The sequence below is a fragment of the Chelmon rostratus genome, chromosome 23 (genome assembly GCF_017976325.1).
Source record: "Chelmon rostratus isolate fCheRos1 chromosome 23, fCheRos1.pri, whole genome shotgun sequence".
NCBI classification, from domain to species: domain Eukaryota; kingdom Metazoa; phylum Chordata; class Actinopteri; order Chaetodontiformes; family Chaetodontidae; genus Chelmon; species Chelmon rostratus.
Window position 1 is genome coordinate 10,757,944 of NC_055680.1, and position 16,616 is coordinate 10,774,559.

Consider the following 16,616-nt stretch of genomic DNA (forward strand, 5'->3'; position numbering starts at 1 on the left):
GTTTCACTTGTGAAATAAGAGTGAAACAAGAATTGTCAAATTTCCCTCAGAAATGAGGCAGAGGGGCATAGAGTGATAATGCTCAAGTATAATGTACTTATGAAAAGAACAAATGAATCTAAATCTTAATCTAAATGCAGCATTTTCCTTTCCCAAAATACTAAAATGTGGCCCTTGTTGCACAAAACTGGCCTTAGCAGGTTCAGTTTGCTTACTTTCCTGCTGTGAGGGAGGGACATAAAAGAAACAGAGACAGACATGTAGTAAAACTTTTATTCTTTTTTTTCCCAAGTCAAAAAACAAACAGAACAAAGATACAGAGAACGAGATAATGAATCGATTTCTATACAGTGGCAATTTCAAGTTAAACCTTCCTTTGCCCAGACATGTGAAGTCGTTCCTCAGTTTGAAACCCTGTCTCGCCCTCCGACACACACTCATACACACATTCATACAACCCGGGAGTCCTGATGCTCTGAATTGACTGGACAGCACACAGTTAAGACAACAGGATTAGATGCAAGCATAGTGGACAAAATATCACAATGTCTGGGGCTTAGGTCCACCACAATATTTACTAAGTGCAATTACCAAACCTGCTTTATCTCAAAGGCCAGAAGATGCAGTCCCTTCAATTCAAGACCATCTTGGAAGCAATGTTTCACAAAATCTGACAAATCATTTAAAACATAACCCAAAAGATTACTGGTTGTGTTTTATCTCCTCAGGACTCCCAGTCAGACCCAATACGTCCCCCCTCCCCTCCCCATGATTCCCCTCATCACAGGTACATACACTGGTAGAAAAAAAAAAAAGAAACACTGATTTCAGAAATGAGGATCACTTGTGGATGAAGAGGGGAAGAGGGAGGAGACCCAGCTAGTCCAATAAATTCAGAAACCGCGTCGAATGATCAAATGGAACAAGGAGGGAAAGGAAAAAAAATGTTTCCATCATCATCAGGCGTACAGACGGTTCCCTGACAGACAAACTAGGTCGAATCATGTGAGAAAGCACCCATATTGAAAAAGAAGATCACACTAATGTAGTGGGTAAGGTTGTTTTTGTTTAAAGAGAGGCCCAAAAGTGCTGTTTCTTTGGACAATCTCTGCTGAGGAGAAAATAAACTGATCCACGTTGTGAAGAAAAAAAGCCAACAGGAGGACAAACGTTGCCCTCTGGCGTCCCGAGAAGCGAAAACACTGAACTTTTTGCCCTTCTATTTTTAACTGAAGCAGTGTCACAACCTGCCGACTGCACACATCCTACAACTGTTCGTGAAAAGAGCAGTCGCCGCCGTTGTGGCAAAGACTGGGACTGTTGGGGAGAACAGGGGTGGAAATAAAAGCACTCCCCTCCGTCCTCTGCCCCTTCATCCACAGAATATGAACATGAGCCTCCTGCAAACAGGTTTACACAGTCACCAAAAGCAAACGAGAAAAAAGCCAAAACAAACAAAAAAAATCATAATTTTCTCCTATTCATATTCACACAGAATAGTTCACTTTCTTTCTTAAATAAATTGAATAGTCCAAATAATCCTGTGTACACGTCAGCTATCAGAAATGGGACAAACATTAGCAAGGAGTGGGAGGGATTTGAAAACAATTTCAACCTAAAGCTCGATTAAAATGTATTAACATGTGCTACTCATGCAAACAATGACAAAAGCAGCAACGCCAAACTAGTATGCCTCGTCCACGTGTGCCCCATTTCCTCCTAGAGTCAAAATTAAACACAGAATCATCTTTCTATTTTTTTTTTCATAGAAATCTTTAAATTCTCAGTGTCACAGGAAGAATATTATCTGGAAAAGTGTTTTTGTTTTTTCCTTCTGGTGCACAAGTCTCCAAAATGGTAGAGGACAAGAAGATGCTGGTGGGTGTTTTCGTGACATCTTTCAGGTTTCGTCTTTGGGGTGTGAAGGAGGAAGTGGGGAGAGCGTTGGGTACATACATCTATGTAGTCAATGATGTTCAGGTTGAAATTTCTTTTACCTGCAAGCCAGTTTCTCTCTCCTATCATGTTTCTCTGCTGACCATCCCACTTTCTCCTTGAGACAATCTGACTATTTCAATACATCAAACACCTAAAGCTCCATCTCTGATCCACAAAATGCCCCCAAAACTGGCAGCAACTGTAGTTTTACAAAAGCAGCAAAAGGTCTAACAAGATACACCTCGGTGAAATATGCAGTAAACAAAGTCTAAACCTTACCTCCTTGATTTTCTTTAGAGCTTATGCTTTAGTGATGAATACAATCCACTTCTCAAAAAGGCTTTTGGCAATATGTACGCTTTCCACAACTATACACCCAACATTTAGAGAATGAGAGAGAGACTGGATGCAGTACACTATAAAGTTAAAAAGGGACATTTTCTCCCCGTTATGTGTTCGCCACATCTTCCTCTCTGTTTAATTCCCTCTTGGGATTTGCAGTTTTGCTCCAACACCCCATGTGAAAATTAAAAAACTATCTCAAAAGGCAGCCTTTTTTTCGTTCAGGCAAAGCAGTTCAAGTCTTTTCACGTAGTAGTTTTAACAATTTCTTGTGGTAAAGGGGGCCCTCAGATGGTCAAGGCCGGAGCATCACAGCGGTCCCCAAAGGAGAGATTTCCCCAAAGAAAAACTGTCACAATTGGGACCCCTGTGGCTCGAAGAAACGCCACCTCCAGCTGGTTAAAGGTGCTGTCCTTCAGGTGTCCACCATGCGGTGACAGGTTTTCTTCAGCTGCCTCCCCTTCTCATCCGCGGCCCATCAGTTGTTCTCCTCGTCACTATCGTCGGGGCTGATGGCCGGGCTGTAGGTGGGTGAGGTGGGGCTGTATCCAGGGGAGGTGGGGCTATACGTGGAGCCTTTAGGGCTAGTTGGCGAGTATGTAGGAGACGTGGGTGAGTACTTGGGTGAGGTTGGGGAGTAAGTAGGGGAGGTGGGGGAGTATTTGGGGCTTGTTGGGGTGTAAGTGGGGGAGGTGGGGGAGTAGGTAGGAGAGGTGGGGCTGTATTTGGGAGTCGTCGGGGAGTAGGTTGGAGAAGTCGGCGAGTACTTCGGCGACGTTGGGGAGTACTTTGGCGAGGTGGGGGAGTATTTGGGAGAGGTGGGAGTGTACTCCGGGGAGCTGGGGCTGTATGAGGGTGAAGTAGGGGTGTATTTGGGGGAGGTGGGGGAGTAGGAGGGGGAGCTGGGGCTGTATGAGGGGGAGCTCGGGGTGTAAGTGGGAGACTGCGGGGTGTAACGTGGACTGGATGGTGAGTAGGATGGAGAGGTGGGGGAGTACGAGGGAGAGGTGGGGGAGTAGTTTGGGCTGGTCGGGGTGTAGTTGGGGGAAGTTGGAGAGTAAGAGGGCGATGTAGGAGAGTAGGAGGGAGAGGTGGGGGAGTAGCTGGGTGAGGTGGGAGTGTAGTTCGGCGATGTGGGGCTGTAGCTCGGGCTGGTTGGGGAGTAAGAAGGAGAGGTGGGGGAGTAGGATGGAGAGGTGGGGGAGTAAGATGGAGACGTGGGAGAATAAGAGGGAGAGGTGGGTGAGTAAGAAGGTGAGGTGGGAGAGTAGCTGGGCGACGTCGGGCTGTAGCTCGGCGATGTCGGGCTGTAGCTTGGTGAGGTGGGGGAGTAGGAGGGGGACGTGGGGGAGTAGGAGGGGGAGGTAGGGGAGTAAGAGGGAGATGTTGGGGAATAAGAAGGAGATGTGGGAGAATAGGAGGGGGAGGTTGGGGAGTAACTGGGCGAGGTGGGCGAGTAGGAAGGAGATGTCGGGCTGTAGTTGGGGCTGGTGGGGGAGTAAGAGGGAGAGGTGGGAGAGTAGGAGGGTGATGTTGGGGAGTAGCCGGGGCTCTGTGGGGTGTAGCCCCCAGGGGAGCGAGGCTCGTAGGCCGGGGAGGTGGGGGAGTAGTTGGGTGACATGGCTCCACCTAGAGAGGAAAAAAAATAAATTTAAAGGATGTCTCAGGGATCCACTCTTGGACTGTGGCTGCAACTAAAAATGATCTTCAAAGTTTATTTTTTAGTTTACCAGTTATCAATTAAATGTGAATTATGCTGCAATAAATAGCAACCATCTATATAGAAACATATCTGTTGTGCAATATTGTACTAGAATTACTACTGCGAACACTAACAGTATAATAACAACAACAACAATAATAATAATATATAGTTAGTGTGTAGTAAATGTAGTAACTGAATATATATGTTGTTAGTGTCTTTCTTACATCTCTACAATCCACATACTATATATTGTGAATGTTGTTTAAATCACTTTGGTAAAGTCACTAAATAAACCATTTTTTTCTCCCTGCACATTATTTACATACCTGGAGATGGGATGTATGGGCTGGCAGGTCCTGGAGACCCTGGAGACCCGGGAGTGGGAGACCAGGCCGGCGAGTAGCCTGGAGAGAAGCCGCTTGCATCTGACGCTGCACTGGGAGAGAAACCTGCTGCTCCAGGAGTCATGCCGCTTCCTACAGGTAAAAACAAAAAAAAAGACACAAAACTTAGCAAATGAAACCAAAAAAAATAAAAATAAGGAAGAGCCAAGGCAATCTGGGTGTACACTCACCGACGCTGGGGGACCAGGCACCATAGGCTGGCGTTGCTCCTGTGTTCCACGGGGTCATGGCAGGTGACATACCACTCATGGGACTCGGCACCGTGCCAAAGAACATGCCAGTGGCTGCAAACAGGACGGATGTAGACCGTAAGTATCATGGCTCTCACTGTATCTACAGCACAATTAATTCTGCTTTGTATTCGAAAAAAACGTCTCTCCACTTACGTCCAGCCACGCTGATGCCGGGTATGTTGGTGGGGATCTCCATGCCATATTTACACTTCTCAGCATCCAGCAGCAGGTCAAAGCATCCTGTACCAGCCGGGGCAAGCTGGCCAAGCATGATGTTCTCTGACACACCCTTCATGGGGTCACTCTCACCGTGGGAGGACGCCTCCATCAGCACATCCACCTGGATTAGGAGATACAGTTATTAAAGAAGGATCAAGTAGCTTCTTCTGATGGCCTCAACCATAATTGTTCTTGTTTATCCTCTTACCGTCTCCTCAAAGGAACACTTCATGAGCGGCCCTGTGTCTTGACGGTTGATGCCGTGACGGGTGATGGCCATCAGGTGACCACGGCACGTCATGGTGTCACAGAGCAAAGCCAAGTGACGGTAGTTGACGTAGGAACCGTCAAAGGAGATGACGTGGTACAACTCCCTCTCCAGAGCCTTTCGCACTGCCTCGATTCCCAACACCTATGCGAGAGAGACGGAGCAGGAGAGGGCAAACAATTTAAATATTTTTAAATATGCAGTAATTTTACTGCTGAGAGAAATCAGTTTTCATGCTTTCATACCGTGAAGATCTCCACAATGTCGTTGGAGGTGGTTCTGACGGGATCTACGTCCTTCTCGCTGAGCACCCTCATGAGGCTCACTCCATCTGTCTCGAGGATCCACTCCTGCAGGGCCTTGAACTCGCCGTCCTCTGTGATGATGATCTTCTTCTTATTGTCAGTCTGGGGCAAGTGCATGTACACCTGGAGGAGAGGAGTGTGACCTTTGACTCAGGTACACGGACTGATATGCCTTTGTTACTGTTCGTGAGGGCAGCAGTGACCCTGCGTGTGTGCATGTGTGTGTGTGTTCACTCTGTTACCTTGCTGATCTGCTCAATGCCTTGAAGGGTCATGTCTGTCAGCATGTTGGACTCGATGCACCTCAAGAACACATCATCATCCATTTTGTCCACCACCTCCTCATCCTAGAAAACAGTTTTTTATGATGAATACGGAAATTGCCTGCAGTGCATTGCTTTGCACATTACTGAATATAGCATCACTGCTCACCTCTTGGAACTTGTTCTCGTCGCTGTTCATGATTCTGATTCGCAGAACGAGCTTCTCAGCATTGTCGTCATTGAAGATACAGTTCAGGTCATCTCCAAAACCTTGCAGAGAACAAACGCGTCATTAGGGGAGAACCACCTTGCTTCTGTTAAAGCGCTGAACAGGTAAACACAACCCACCTGCGTTGATCTTCTCCGCAATCTGCTCCATAGTCAGCTTGCGATCAGTCATGTGCTTGCGGTCGAGCTCAATGCGCAGCAGCCACGGTGAAATGCGCGTCACGTCAAAGTCGGGCATCTCGTAGTAGACGTTCACCCACTCCTGGTCCTCAGCCACCACCGTGTTCTGTGGGTTTGGGTCGTAGTAGATGGCAGTGTTGGCAGTCACCTGTGTGGAAAAAAAAGCTAATTTTTAGTCACCGCTTTCAATTTAGGATGAAATTCTTTCGTTTATAGGACATTATTGGATAACTTAGGGCAAAATAAGATGGCTTGCGGATTAAAATTATTATTACACCAGGAGAAACTGTCTCTCACCTTTCGCAGCGTGGTGTGCTCCAGACGACAGAGGATGTCCTTGGCCCTCTCAGCGTCACGTGCTGCCTGACCCAGCAGGAAAACAGTCAGCGACGGTGTTTTGGGCCTCTTGGAGATGTTGATCAACTCCTTTAGACGAGGCACACCGAGTGTTACGTTCTTGGCTGACACACCGGCGTAGTGGAAAGTGTTGAGGGTCATTTGAGTGGCTGGCTCTCCCAGCGACTGAGCAGCCAGAGCGCCAACCATTTCACCTGGATGGGCCTGAGAACGGAAGAAAACATGAGATCAATAGAAAAAAAAACTAAAAAGTTCAGTGTTTTAACAGTCTAGCAAAAATCTAACAGCTCTTAAACAAGTCTTAACTTAATACAAAAATATGCTGAACTTACAATGGACTGGTTGAATTTGGTCTCAATCTCTCCCAGCAGCCAGTCGAAAGCTTCGGTTGAAAGGCGGAACTCCTCGGTCATGCGCTTGGAGCAGAGCGTGGAGCGCAGGTGGATGTTGAAGAGCAGCGTGGCGTTCTGCTGCGCCTGTTTGCTCAGCGGGTCATCACCATTCACAATCACCAGCTTCTTACTCAGCTCCTGAACGCCTGGGGATCCAAGCATATACCCAAAGATGGAGGTTTATGCTTAAAATTTGTGTACGCACACTTGAAGCCTCTTCTCCCAGACACTATGTGGCTTTACACTCCTGAGACCAGGCCACAACCTCCTAATTCCAACTATGCTGCCTGTCACTAAATATATAGTGAAGAAACTGTCTGTGTGGCAGCTTGGCTCTGAGTTAACCACTAATATCAGAGACGAAGAATAAACAGTGACTGGTGATATAGTGTTCTTTGGTTAACAAGGTTTGTTGTTTTAGAGCTTACCGTCAACAACCCTTAGAGGATTCAGGTCTGTTGGGGTTCGAGTGTTGATGCGGAAGATCTTCTGAGCGTTCCAGATCATTCTGGCCAGGTTGCATGGCAGCACCACCTGCAGGCGAGGAGAAGCATTGCAGTGTGTGACAATTTTTGTTTTTTCGTGGCAGACCTAAAGAGACTGATAAAAGACAGCGGTGGACCCACAAGTGTGCCCACCCACCTTACTGTCCCCAGTGGGGAAAATGGCTCGGAGGACCTCCCTGTCTTCCTTCATCTTGTCAAACTCTCTCTCCAAGGCACTCTGCACGTGAGCATTGGTCAGCACGTCTTTCACAACGTCTTCCTGCAGCATCCGCCTTAGTGCTCGCTCATTGGTGCAATCAAACTTAAACCTACACAGATTAGACCACAGTTAAGCCACTGATGATTACTATTAACCATTATTAAAATGTGCTAATGTGTGTGACTTACTTCTTTTCAAAGGCCTTGTGTGAGGGTTTGAGTGTTGCCACATTTTGGAACTCCACATTCTCACCCGCCAGGCCGTCCTCACCGTAACGCAGCTGAACCACCTGGTTGATGGAGTTACGCACCGTGCCATCATATTTCACCATCACCGACTCCATGGACTTGATCAGACGGCGCTGGATGTAACCTGTTGAGGTAGGACAGATTTACCATGTTAGAAACCAAAAGGCTTTCTTTTTGTTGGACAGCCAAATTAAATGCCTTTTGGGTCTGTGACCATTCTCTTGCCCAGTTGCCTGGACTTACCGGTCTCAGCAGTCTTGACAGCTGTGTCGATCAGACCCTCTCTGCCTCCCATGGCGTGGAAGAAGAACTCTGTTGGTGTCAGGCCAGCCAGGTAGGAGTTCTCCACAAAGCCTCTACTCTCAGGACCGTAGTCATCCTTAATGAAGTGAGGCAGTGTGCGATGCTTGAAGCCGAAGGGGATTCGTTTACCCTCCACGTTCTGCTGCCCCACCACAGCAATAACCTGAATAAGGAGGGAAGACAAGCGGTAAAGAGATCTCAAAGATGATGTGAATCATCACTCTATTGTGACGTAATGATGGCTAGGTGGCTTCTTTTACCTGTGAGATGTTAATCTTTGATCCCTTGGAACCAGCCACCACCATGGACTTGAAGTTGTTGTACTCAGACAGAGACTTCTGGGCAGAGGATCCCGTTTTGTCACGAGCGTCGTTCAGGATACGATTCACCTGGTTCTCAAAGGTCTGCCTCAGTGTGTTACCGGGGGTCGGCTCCAGCTCATTGTTGTGGGCTTTCTCAATGACCTGGCAGACAAAAGGCAAAAGTAAAATGTAACTTTTCTATTTGCAATTTCTGCTGAACGACAGGTACAAGTATGTTAAAATAGCCAAATATGAGTTATTCTGTGAGTTTGGTGACTATACAAATACTTTGGGCTTACTTCTATCACATCCTGTTTGGCTTTCTTGATGGTATTCTGGATGTCAAGGTAGGTCTTGGCATCAGCAATGGAGTCACCAATACCAATGGAATGACCTGAAGACAATGGGCAAACCCATACAGCCAAGAATATAAATGGGTGATTGTAAAAATACTACATGTCCAAGTGTGAAAAAGGTATCATTCAATAGCACTAAAATACAGCAATAAGGATATGTGCACTTCACTGTTTTCTTACCCTCGATGAGCAGCCAGTTGTTGACCACAGTCTGAATGTTGGAGTAGAAGAGTCGGGTGATGTCGTGGCCCATCTCCAGGTAGGAGATATGGACAAGAGAGCCGGCGGAGGTTCCCAGAGATTTCTTGCACAGGATGCCCATGATCAACTCGCCATTCTCAACTATGACCTACGTGAATGAGTGAAAAGTGGGGGGTCACGTGCATTGTCATTATTTTTCGTTCTTTAATCCACACATGATTGATCAGGGTTTGTACCTTGGTGTCACCAGGTGAGATGTGTTTGTAAGGGCCGCTGTCTTCATCGTCAGGGTGGGTGCTGTGTGTGCGGATCACATTAATGTGTCCAGGAATGATTAGGCTGAAGATCTGCTTGCCCGTCCACAGAGGACGAGGCTTGAGGATGGCCGGCTGAGGCACTTTCCCATCCCAAGTGGAGAGGAACATGAGGAGGTTCATCACTTCACCCTGTGGTGGAGAAACGCACTGTTAAGACCCTTCGAAACATGAAAAAGCAGCTGCTGGTGAGCTCGTAATAATCCCCTTACTCTCTCTAAGAAGACATCTCTCTTGGTGAATTTGCGGACAGCTGTGAGGGTGTCCTGCACGATACCCATGACGGGCCTGTTGGACTGAGGCGTGACGATCATACGCGGCACCATGGCCAGCTCCTGGATCTCTGCCCTCGTCTCAAGGGACTGAGGCAGGTGGAGGTTCATCTCATCCCCATCAAAATCAGCGTTGTATGGGGTGGTGACACTGGAGGGACACAAGAGGATGCGATGTTAGGACTGCTACCACACACTCAGTCAGGGATAATATAACTGGGACAGTTATAACCCTAACCCTAAGACCAAATTCATACAATCCAAAGATGACTATGATGCAACAGTAATGTAACATAAATTTGCTTTAAGGCATCGAAATGCATTCACAAATCCCTAAAAGGTCTGGTCCTCATTTGGTACCTGAGGTTGAGTCGAAATGTGGACCATGGCAGAATCCGGACCCTGTGACCCATCATGGACATTTTATGTAGTGTAGGCTGTCGGTTGAAGATGACGATGTCACCATCACACATGTGTCTTTCCACCTAAAGAGAGAAAAACGTCAGATTTAGACAGGATAAAAATGTATTTTAAATCCTCATGCAACAAAAGATAAACGTTATAGTAGACATTAATTATTCTCATCTTGCCTTGTAGCCTATCTGCAGATGAAGGTCACTTGGTTTGGGGTGGAATCGCAGGTCAATTCTGTCTCCATTGTCACGGATGATGTATTTGGCTCCCGGGTACTGGCTGTTGCCTCTTCGAACCAGCTCTTGTAATCTAGAGTTGTCATTAGAATTAATTAGATGATATTACATTTCTTAAAAGGGTGATTCTGAAATACAAGTTTTCTTACATTACATGAAATTTAATTAGCTAACTTACCTGTCAATATTAAAGGGGGTGACTATTTCTGGGAAGGTCATGTTGGCTGCGATGGATCGTGGCACGCCAACTTGGTCGATTTGCAGGTTGGGGTCTGGGGTGATGACAGTTCGGGCGGAGAAGTCCACACGCTTGCCCATGAGGTTACCTCGGACTCGGCCCTCCTTCCCCTTTAGACGCTGTTTTATGGATTTGAGAGGACGGCCGGACTTTTGCATTGCCTGTGAAAGGAAACATTGAAATTTAAGCACGATAAAAGTACTGTGCAAAAACAGAAAACTTTGAAAGCAATGGAGACTGGGTTCATTAAGGTATTTCAGACTATTCAACTACATTGAATGACGTGCTGGGTAGAAATCTTACTGTATTTTTAAAAGGTGCGGTGGAAGTGCATACATACCCTTGGCAGGCCTGGCAATTCGTTGTCCACCATGGTGGCTACGTGAAACTGAAGCAGTTTGACATCCTCAGCTATGACGTGAGCTGCTGCACCACTCTGCTCGTTTCTTCTTAGCTGGTTATTGATTTTGACAATGTCAGCCAGCTTGTGGGTCAGGTCATCCTATAAAAAAACAGAAGACAATTAATGATTTGTTGTTATTTTCAGGTGTAGAGCAAATGTTAACACAGCTTAAAAACACGCAGGAAGAAAATATGCAGGCTGTCAACACAACAAAACAAAACACTCAGTCTGGGATCATTTCACTTTACCTGGTTGCGAGCAGAGCCCTGCATGACTACAGCAGGCCTGACAGCCAGTGGAGGCACAGGCAACACAGTTACAATCATCCACTCTGGACGGGCAAACTTGGGGTCCATGCCCAAGATGATGTCCTCTTCGTCCGAGATGCGCTTGAAGATCTCATGCACACGCTCAGGACTCAGCAGGATTTTCTTCTCCTGCGAATCCTCGTTAACGTGCTTCCACTCAGCATACAGCTCCAAGCCAGAGCGTCTGATACGTGGCTGGTAGCGCCCACAGCCACCGTGGCCCTGCAGAGGTCAAATAGTGGGGATGGAGGGAAGAATGTGAGAAAGAAATACGTATATAGATAGATCGATAGGTATACTTTATTTATCCCAAGCTGGGAAATTGCAGTAGAGCAGTGCCATGAACGTTGAGAGCTGAAAAGGCTTCTCGCCATGACAAAAAGTCTCCTCCCAATTACCTTCTCCTTGGTAATGTCCTCCTCAGTCTCCTGCTGTTCCATTCCAAATTTGTTGTCCATCTCCTCCCCTCCCTCACAGATATTTTTTCCTTTGCACAGCTCGTACACATGTGTCAAACGCTTCCTGGGCTGCCCTTTAGATTTTGTCAGGATGTCTTTGATCTTTGGGTTGTTCTGGAGGTAACCGCAATGGGAAGAAATTAATCCTCAAAAATGCAAAAGCTATGAACAAGACTGAGATGATATTTTTATGATACAAAAAAAATATTTTTGTCATTACTTAATGTAATACACTGAGTATACTTACTGAATCCACTAATAGCTTCGAGCAGAAGAAGCAGACACATCGAAGGACCTTCATTATCTTTGTTACAAAGCCAACATGGAAAACTGGCTTTGCCAGTTCTATGTGGCCAAAGTGGCCAGGACATTCTGTCATGTTGCCTGAGAAAACAAAAGTCATGTATAAAACATTAAGTCATGCCATATAGGGACAGCAGTCAACTGAATGATCATCACTAATGTATTTTAGCATGAAATGCAAACATGACCCTTTACCTGCACAGGTCTGACATCTTCCAGTTCGCTCTATGACCCCTTGTCTTGGGTCCATAAGGCCACCAAGTTTAGGACGTCCACCTTCTGTTGTTTCGGGGTATTTAATTCCCCCTTCTGTAACTGACATCCGTTTCTGGGGAGAGACACATTGTGCATAAGTTGAGCAGCTACTGTCAGAATATAAATATCAAAAGGTTGATGTCAGTCAAACATATTTTCCACAACCATTCAGCCAAATCAATGACTGAAGCTAAATTTCTCTAAATCATCACCCACTATTCAATTCTAAAACATTGCTCAATTAACAGAAATTCTACCGAATGCTGCATTCGGCTAAAATAAAGCTCAATAAACAGTAATTTTTACTATGATTTAAAATGTTACCTTAAATGCATAAGCATGATCTAATATTAATTTATTCTCATGACTACAAAGCACACTCGAGTTAAAGAAAACATGCTTATCTTACTTTGTTGAATTACCCTTTTATTCATTCATTGTGAGAAAACAGACCAATGCGTACAATGCGACCAGTGGTATAATCAAACAAGCTGTATCCATAACGAAAAGCTATAAAATAACCAAAATTTCTACTTACTGGTGGGCCTACAAGGTACATTGCATGAATAGAACGGGGGTTTAATTGATGTGATAGCATGGATCCTTTTAGAGAATGTTGTGCTTAAAGTTTTTCAAACTTCCTGCTACATGCTAGTTAGCACAAGCTCCACCAGCCTGACACAGCTAGCTAGGCTAGGCTAACAGCAAGCATTTTCCGTTGTAAACAGAACCATGTCTTTGCCACACATGTTAAACAACAAGATAATTCAAGAAACTCTACGAGTGATGTGTGATCTGTCTGAGAATTAATAAAATACCCCACTCCCCCAAAAAGAAAACCTACAAGCTCATCTGGACTGATGATGCCGAACTGAACTCTCTTGATCGTGCGCAATGGGCATGCGCTGTCGCCGGAGGGCGGTCCGTGCATCCTGTCTATTCAAAAGAGACGCGTCCTTCCTCGGCACGCCGCTTTGTGAACAGGAACAGCCGTTAAATTGTCACCACGACTCTGGTCAGGCCGCCAACGGTGACCGGAAAGTCTCCGAAGGCGATATCCCAGGGACCTCTGCTGTCTGTTGCCTTTATTACCGAATTATTTGTGTTTTGGTCCTAAGTAAGATGGCTACCGACTGTTCCCCTCCCTTTTCCTGATCTACACTCTGGAGCGCTCTAAGCGCTTCTGAGTGTGAAGCGCTTCAACGCTTGGTTTTATAGACCGAGTGCATGCTACGGGGGCGCACACTCAGAAAGACAGGGACTGACTCTTCGGAAGGTGGGACATGGATCTCTGTAGTAAAACGCTCATTGGCCATTCAAGACAGTTATATGAATAATTAATTTTATCACACGTACAGCCAATTAGAGAACACGTTTATTTTTTCAACGAATCAAACCTAAAGGCGGGCATTGATTTAATCTAAACTCATCCCGATTGGCTTTATTATAACAGAGTAGGCAGTGCGTCTTATATTTTGCATGCGGGAAATGAATATGCAATTAAAATCCTTTCGATTCGTCCTGTTTCTTGTTAATATTGAGGAGCAGAAGAGAGAGATCCAATGGCTTCGGAGAAATGAACCTTGTTAGAATAATTTAAACAAAACCCGCCCTGCTTCCGATATTTGCCGAATGTGGCCGATCTGAATTTCTTCCCTCAGAGCAAAAATAAAAAAAATCTCTGTTCTCCCGTTCGTCTCGCTCTAGATCAGCCTGGGCTCTAAGAAAAGAGGCTCAGGTCTGAGGCCTGTTAACACCTTTGATTAAACAGGGGGATATTGTCGAAATACATGATATTTTCATGTTGAAACACTGTATAAGGGACTATTTTCGAGCTACTTTAAAAACATATTGACTAATCCGGTTTTTGGCTTCTGCATTTTTGGATCTCTGGGACTTTGTTGCAAACCTCGGACTCGCCTGCCAGGGAGGACCGGCAAGTGGACTGGATTTTCCGAAAGCCCTATAGGAAAGTCTGGGGGAAGCCTTAAGTGTTCCTTTAACGATTGTTTTTCAACTGTTTTGGACTATTTTTACATTTTCATGTTATGTGTGTGATTTATATTTAGCTACATTGTTCGGCTGTTTTTATGATTTTTAGATTTTTGTTGAAATGTGAAATGTGTCGTAGGCCCCGTTTCAAAAGCAGTCCGAAATGCGGTGGTTTTGGCGGTTAAGTAACATTAGTTCGCTGTTTATTCAACTGGTCACTACCTGGAAGTATTTTAAAGTCTCGTATTGTAATTCATTTACTATCCAGATGATTACATTTTTTTAACGCCAACGTTCAAATTTGGCTCTTAGCGTTACACTTGCTGATATGGCTAGCTTAACGAAGGACTACTTTGTCGACAACGACGGTATGTTCTCTGCTGTTGTATTGTTTTACACACCCTCAATATTTATTGCGTACAGCTAATGTTGTTTAGATGGCAGTATAGAATGTGTTTAACTAGTATTACGCTCTGAACATGTCTTTAGATATATTAGCCTGATGGTTTAGTCTTGTACAGAGCATTACGGGACAAAACGTTCAGCTAGCTGCTTACGAGTTAATCATTAGCCAATTAAATCTCCGATTTTGCCAGTCAAGCATTGTCTTAATGTTAACGCTCTAGTATACGGGTGTTGTTAACAGTGCCACCGGGATATGTATTGAACGGTAAAGTTAGTTTGAGGACTGAAATTAAAGGCTATTATAGCTAGCATAACTGAATTCCATTAGCGCCCAACATGGCGGTGTTTGACGATATGCTTCTTGTTGTGAGCGAGAAAGATGGAGTCTGGAATATTCTTGTTGGCTAACTTGACCGGTCACATAGCTGCGCATTTATAATAAATAAATGCCTCACTCCGTGACTGTTTAAGGAATGGCTACGTCAATGTTTCATCTCACTTATTTTAACGTGATATGACTTAAAGTATCGAAAGTACTTGGAAGTTTGCTAGCCAGTATTTTTGTAGTCTTGACTCCTTGTCGGCGTCGAAGTTGAAGCCATTTTGCTAGCTAAGTACGTGCAAATTGGTATGTTACTGGAAGGATAAGCTTGCTGTTTCATCAATAACCTGTTTATAGATTTAAGATTTAACGGTCATGACAATGGATATATTCCACCCTTTTACTCCGTCTTTTGATTCCTTAAAGTTAAGGTGTGATAGTTAAAGTATTAATCCTGTCTTCAGGGACTAGGAAGTGCTATTAGCTTGTTACACAATAGATTTATCCGGTTAGCTCTTGTTAGTTGTACCCAGGGGAAGGGAACAAGTACTGTTTTGCTTGGTATTAATCTATATGGCAGATTGGTACACAGTGTTAATGTACGGTCCTTTTGAGAGCTCTAAATCCCCGTTGTCCCATTCAAGCACTGTTGTGGTATTTGTACACAGTGCTGAAATGTTTGTGTTGACCCTTTGTGCATTATTAAATGTATTACAAGAAGTGGAAGTAAAGGCTAGACAGTGGTTGAACCGCTTCTCAATATCAGAGTGTTATGATTGCATAATCTCAATGTGCTGTAGTGTTTTGTACATGTAATGACTGTATAACAGTGCTCAATACATGTTGTTACGTTGTGTTACAATTTTTGTTTAAATAAAGACACTGAACCAATATGATGGACTGTGGGGTTGTTTTATTGTTTTGTAATTAAACAAAGTGCATTTTATCATTTATCATGTTAAGTCATGTTGAAATATTACATTGATGTTAGGTGGCACATCTTGGTGTTTATGTGCTGCTACTATCGTGAACATGCCCCTTTGCCATCATCTCTTTTGGCAGGTCCAGTAGAGGAAGGCATCATTGCAGCCCAGAAGCAAGGATATATGCCACATCTGCAGTATCCTTATGGAGTTAAACAGTGTTCCGTTTAGAACGTGGCCTGTTTTTATTTTAACAAACTGAGGAGGAAAAAAACGTCCATGCCACGTTTGACATGCATAGAAGAATGTGACAGTAAATCACTTTGTTCAGCATGTGCCATGCAATACCACGACTATACAAAGGATTCATTATTGACCAGCTGGCTCCCTCCTCTGGCTCATATTGAAAATGGTCAGGCTTGCAGAGACATTGCACAACCACATTTTCAATGCGGAAGTAAGTCCCACAAGGCTGTCGAACGTGCTCCATCTACTGCTCCAAGGAGGTCAGTGCAAGGAGGCCTGATGGTGTCAGCTCTGTAGTTCGATGGGGATCATCCAAATGGATTTCATAGCTGCGAAATTTGATTGTTGCAGCTCTGTTTTTAATGCATCTCCGCAAAATATTAGTGTGGTATCCCCTTTCCTGACCGTTTGAGGATTATATGTGAGATTTATACACATCAAAATGGGGACTGCCTGTAAATGTAGCATGTACTGCACCCGTTCTCATCACTGCAGGTAAGAAGTGGCTAAATGTCATTGACAAACACCATAGTATATACATGTAATGATTATAGTTGCTAATTAATATGCAGATTTCA

The 16,616-nt window shown here is 44.8% G+C and overlaps 1 protein-coding gene across 1 annotated transcript; it reads right to left on the bottom strand.

The window, feature by feature from the left end:
* Positions 1-259: 259 nt before the first annotated feature.
* Positions 260-13,296, bottom strand: polr2a (RNA polymerase II subunit A). The gene is made up of 29 exons (XM_041964839.1): positions 12,995-13,296; positions 12,091-12,223; positions 11,840-11,976; positions 11,533-11,706; positions 11,075-11,356; positions 10,764-10,925; positions 10,364-10,584; positions 10,126-10,258; positions 9,896-10,020; positions 9,476-9,686; positions 9,186-9,395; positions 8,929-9,097; positions 8,692-8,786; positions 8,351-8,554; positions 8,031-8,253; positions 7,728-7,911; positions 7,477-7,648; positions 7,263-7,368; positions 6,775-6,980; positions 6,383-6,646; positions 6,026-6,233; positions 5,847-5,947; positions 5,657-5,761; positions 5,355-5,537; positions 5,050-5,253; positions 4,776-4,962; positions 4,560-4,673; positions 4,312-4,461; positions 260-3,909 (listed from the first exon to the last, which is right to left on the bottom strand). The coding sequence occupies exons 1-29, from the start codon at positions 13,079-13,081 to the stop codon at positions 2,759-2,761; spliced, it is 5,901 nt and encodes a 1,966-aa protein (XP_041820773.1). The 5' UTR covers positions 13,082-13,296; the 3' UTR covers positions 260-2,758.
* Between the last annotated feature and the right edge of the window lie 3,320 nt (positions 13,297-16,616).

Coding starts and splice junctions, on each gene's coding strand:
- polr2a (XM_041964839.1), bottom strand. CDS start 13,081: ATGCACGGACCGCCCTCCGGCGACAGCGCATGCCCATTGCGCACGATC. Junction 6,234..6,382: donor AGCACACCACGCTGCGAAAG/GTGAGAGACAGT, acceptor TTTTCCACACAG/GTGACTGCCAACACTGCCAT. Junction 5,762..5,846: donor ACGAGAACAAGTTCCAAGAG/GTGAGCAGTGAT, acceptor ACTGTTTTCTAG/GATGAGGAGGTGGTGGACAA.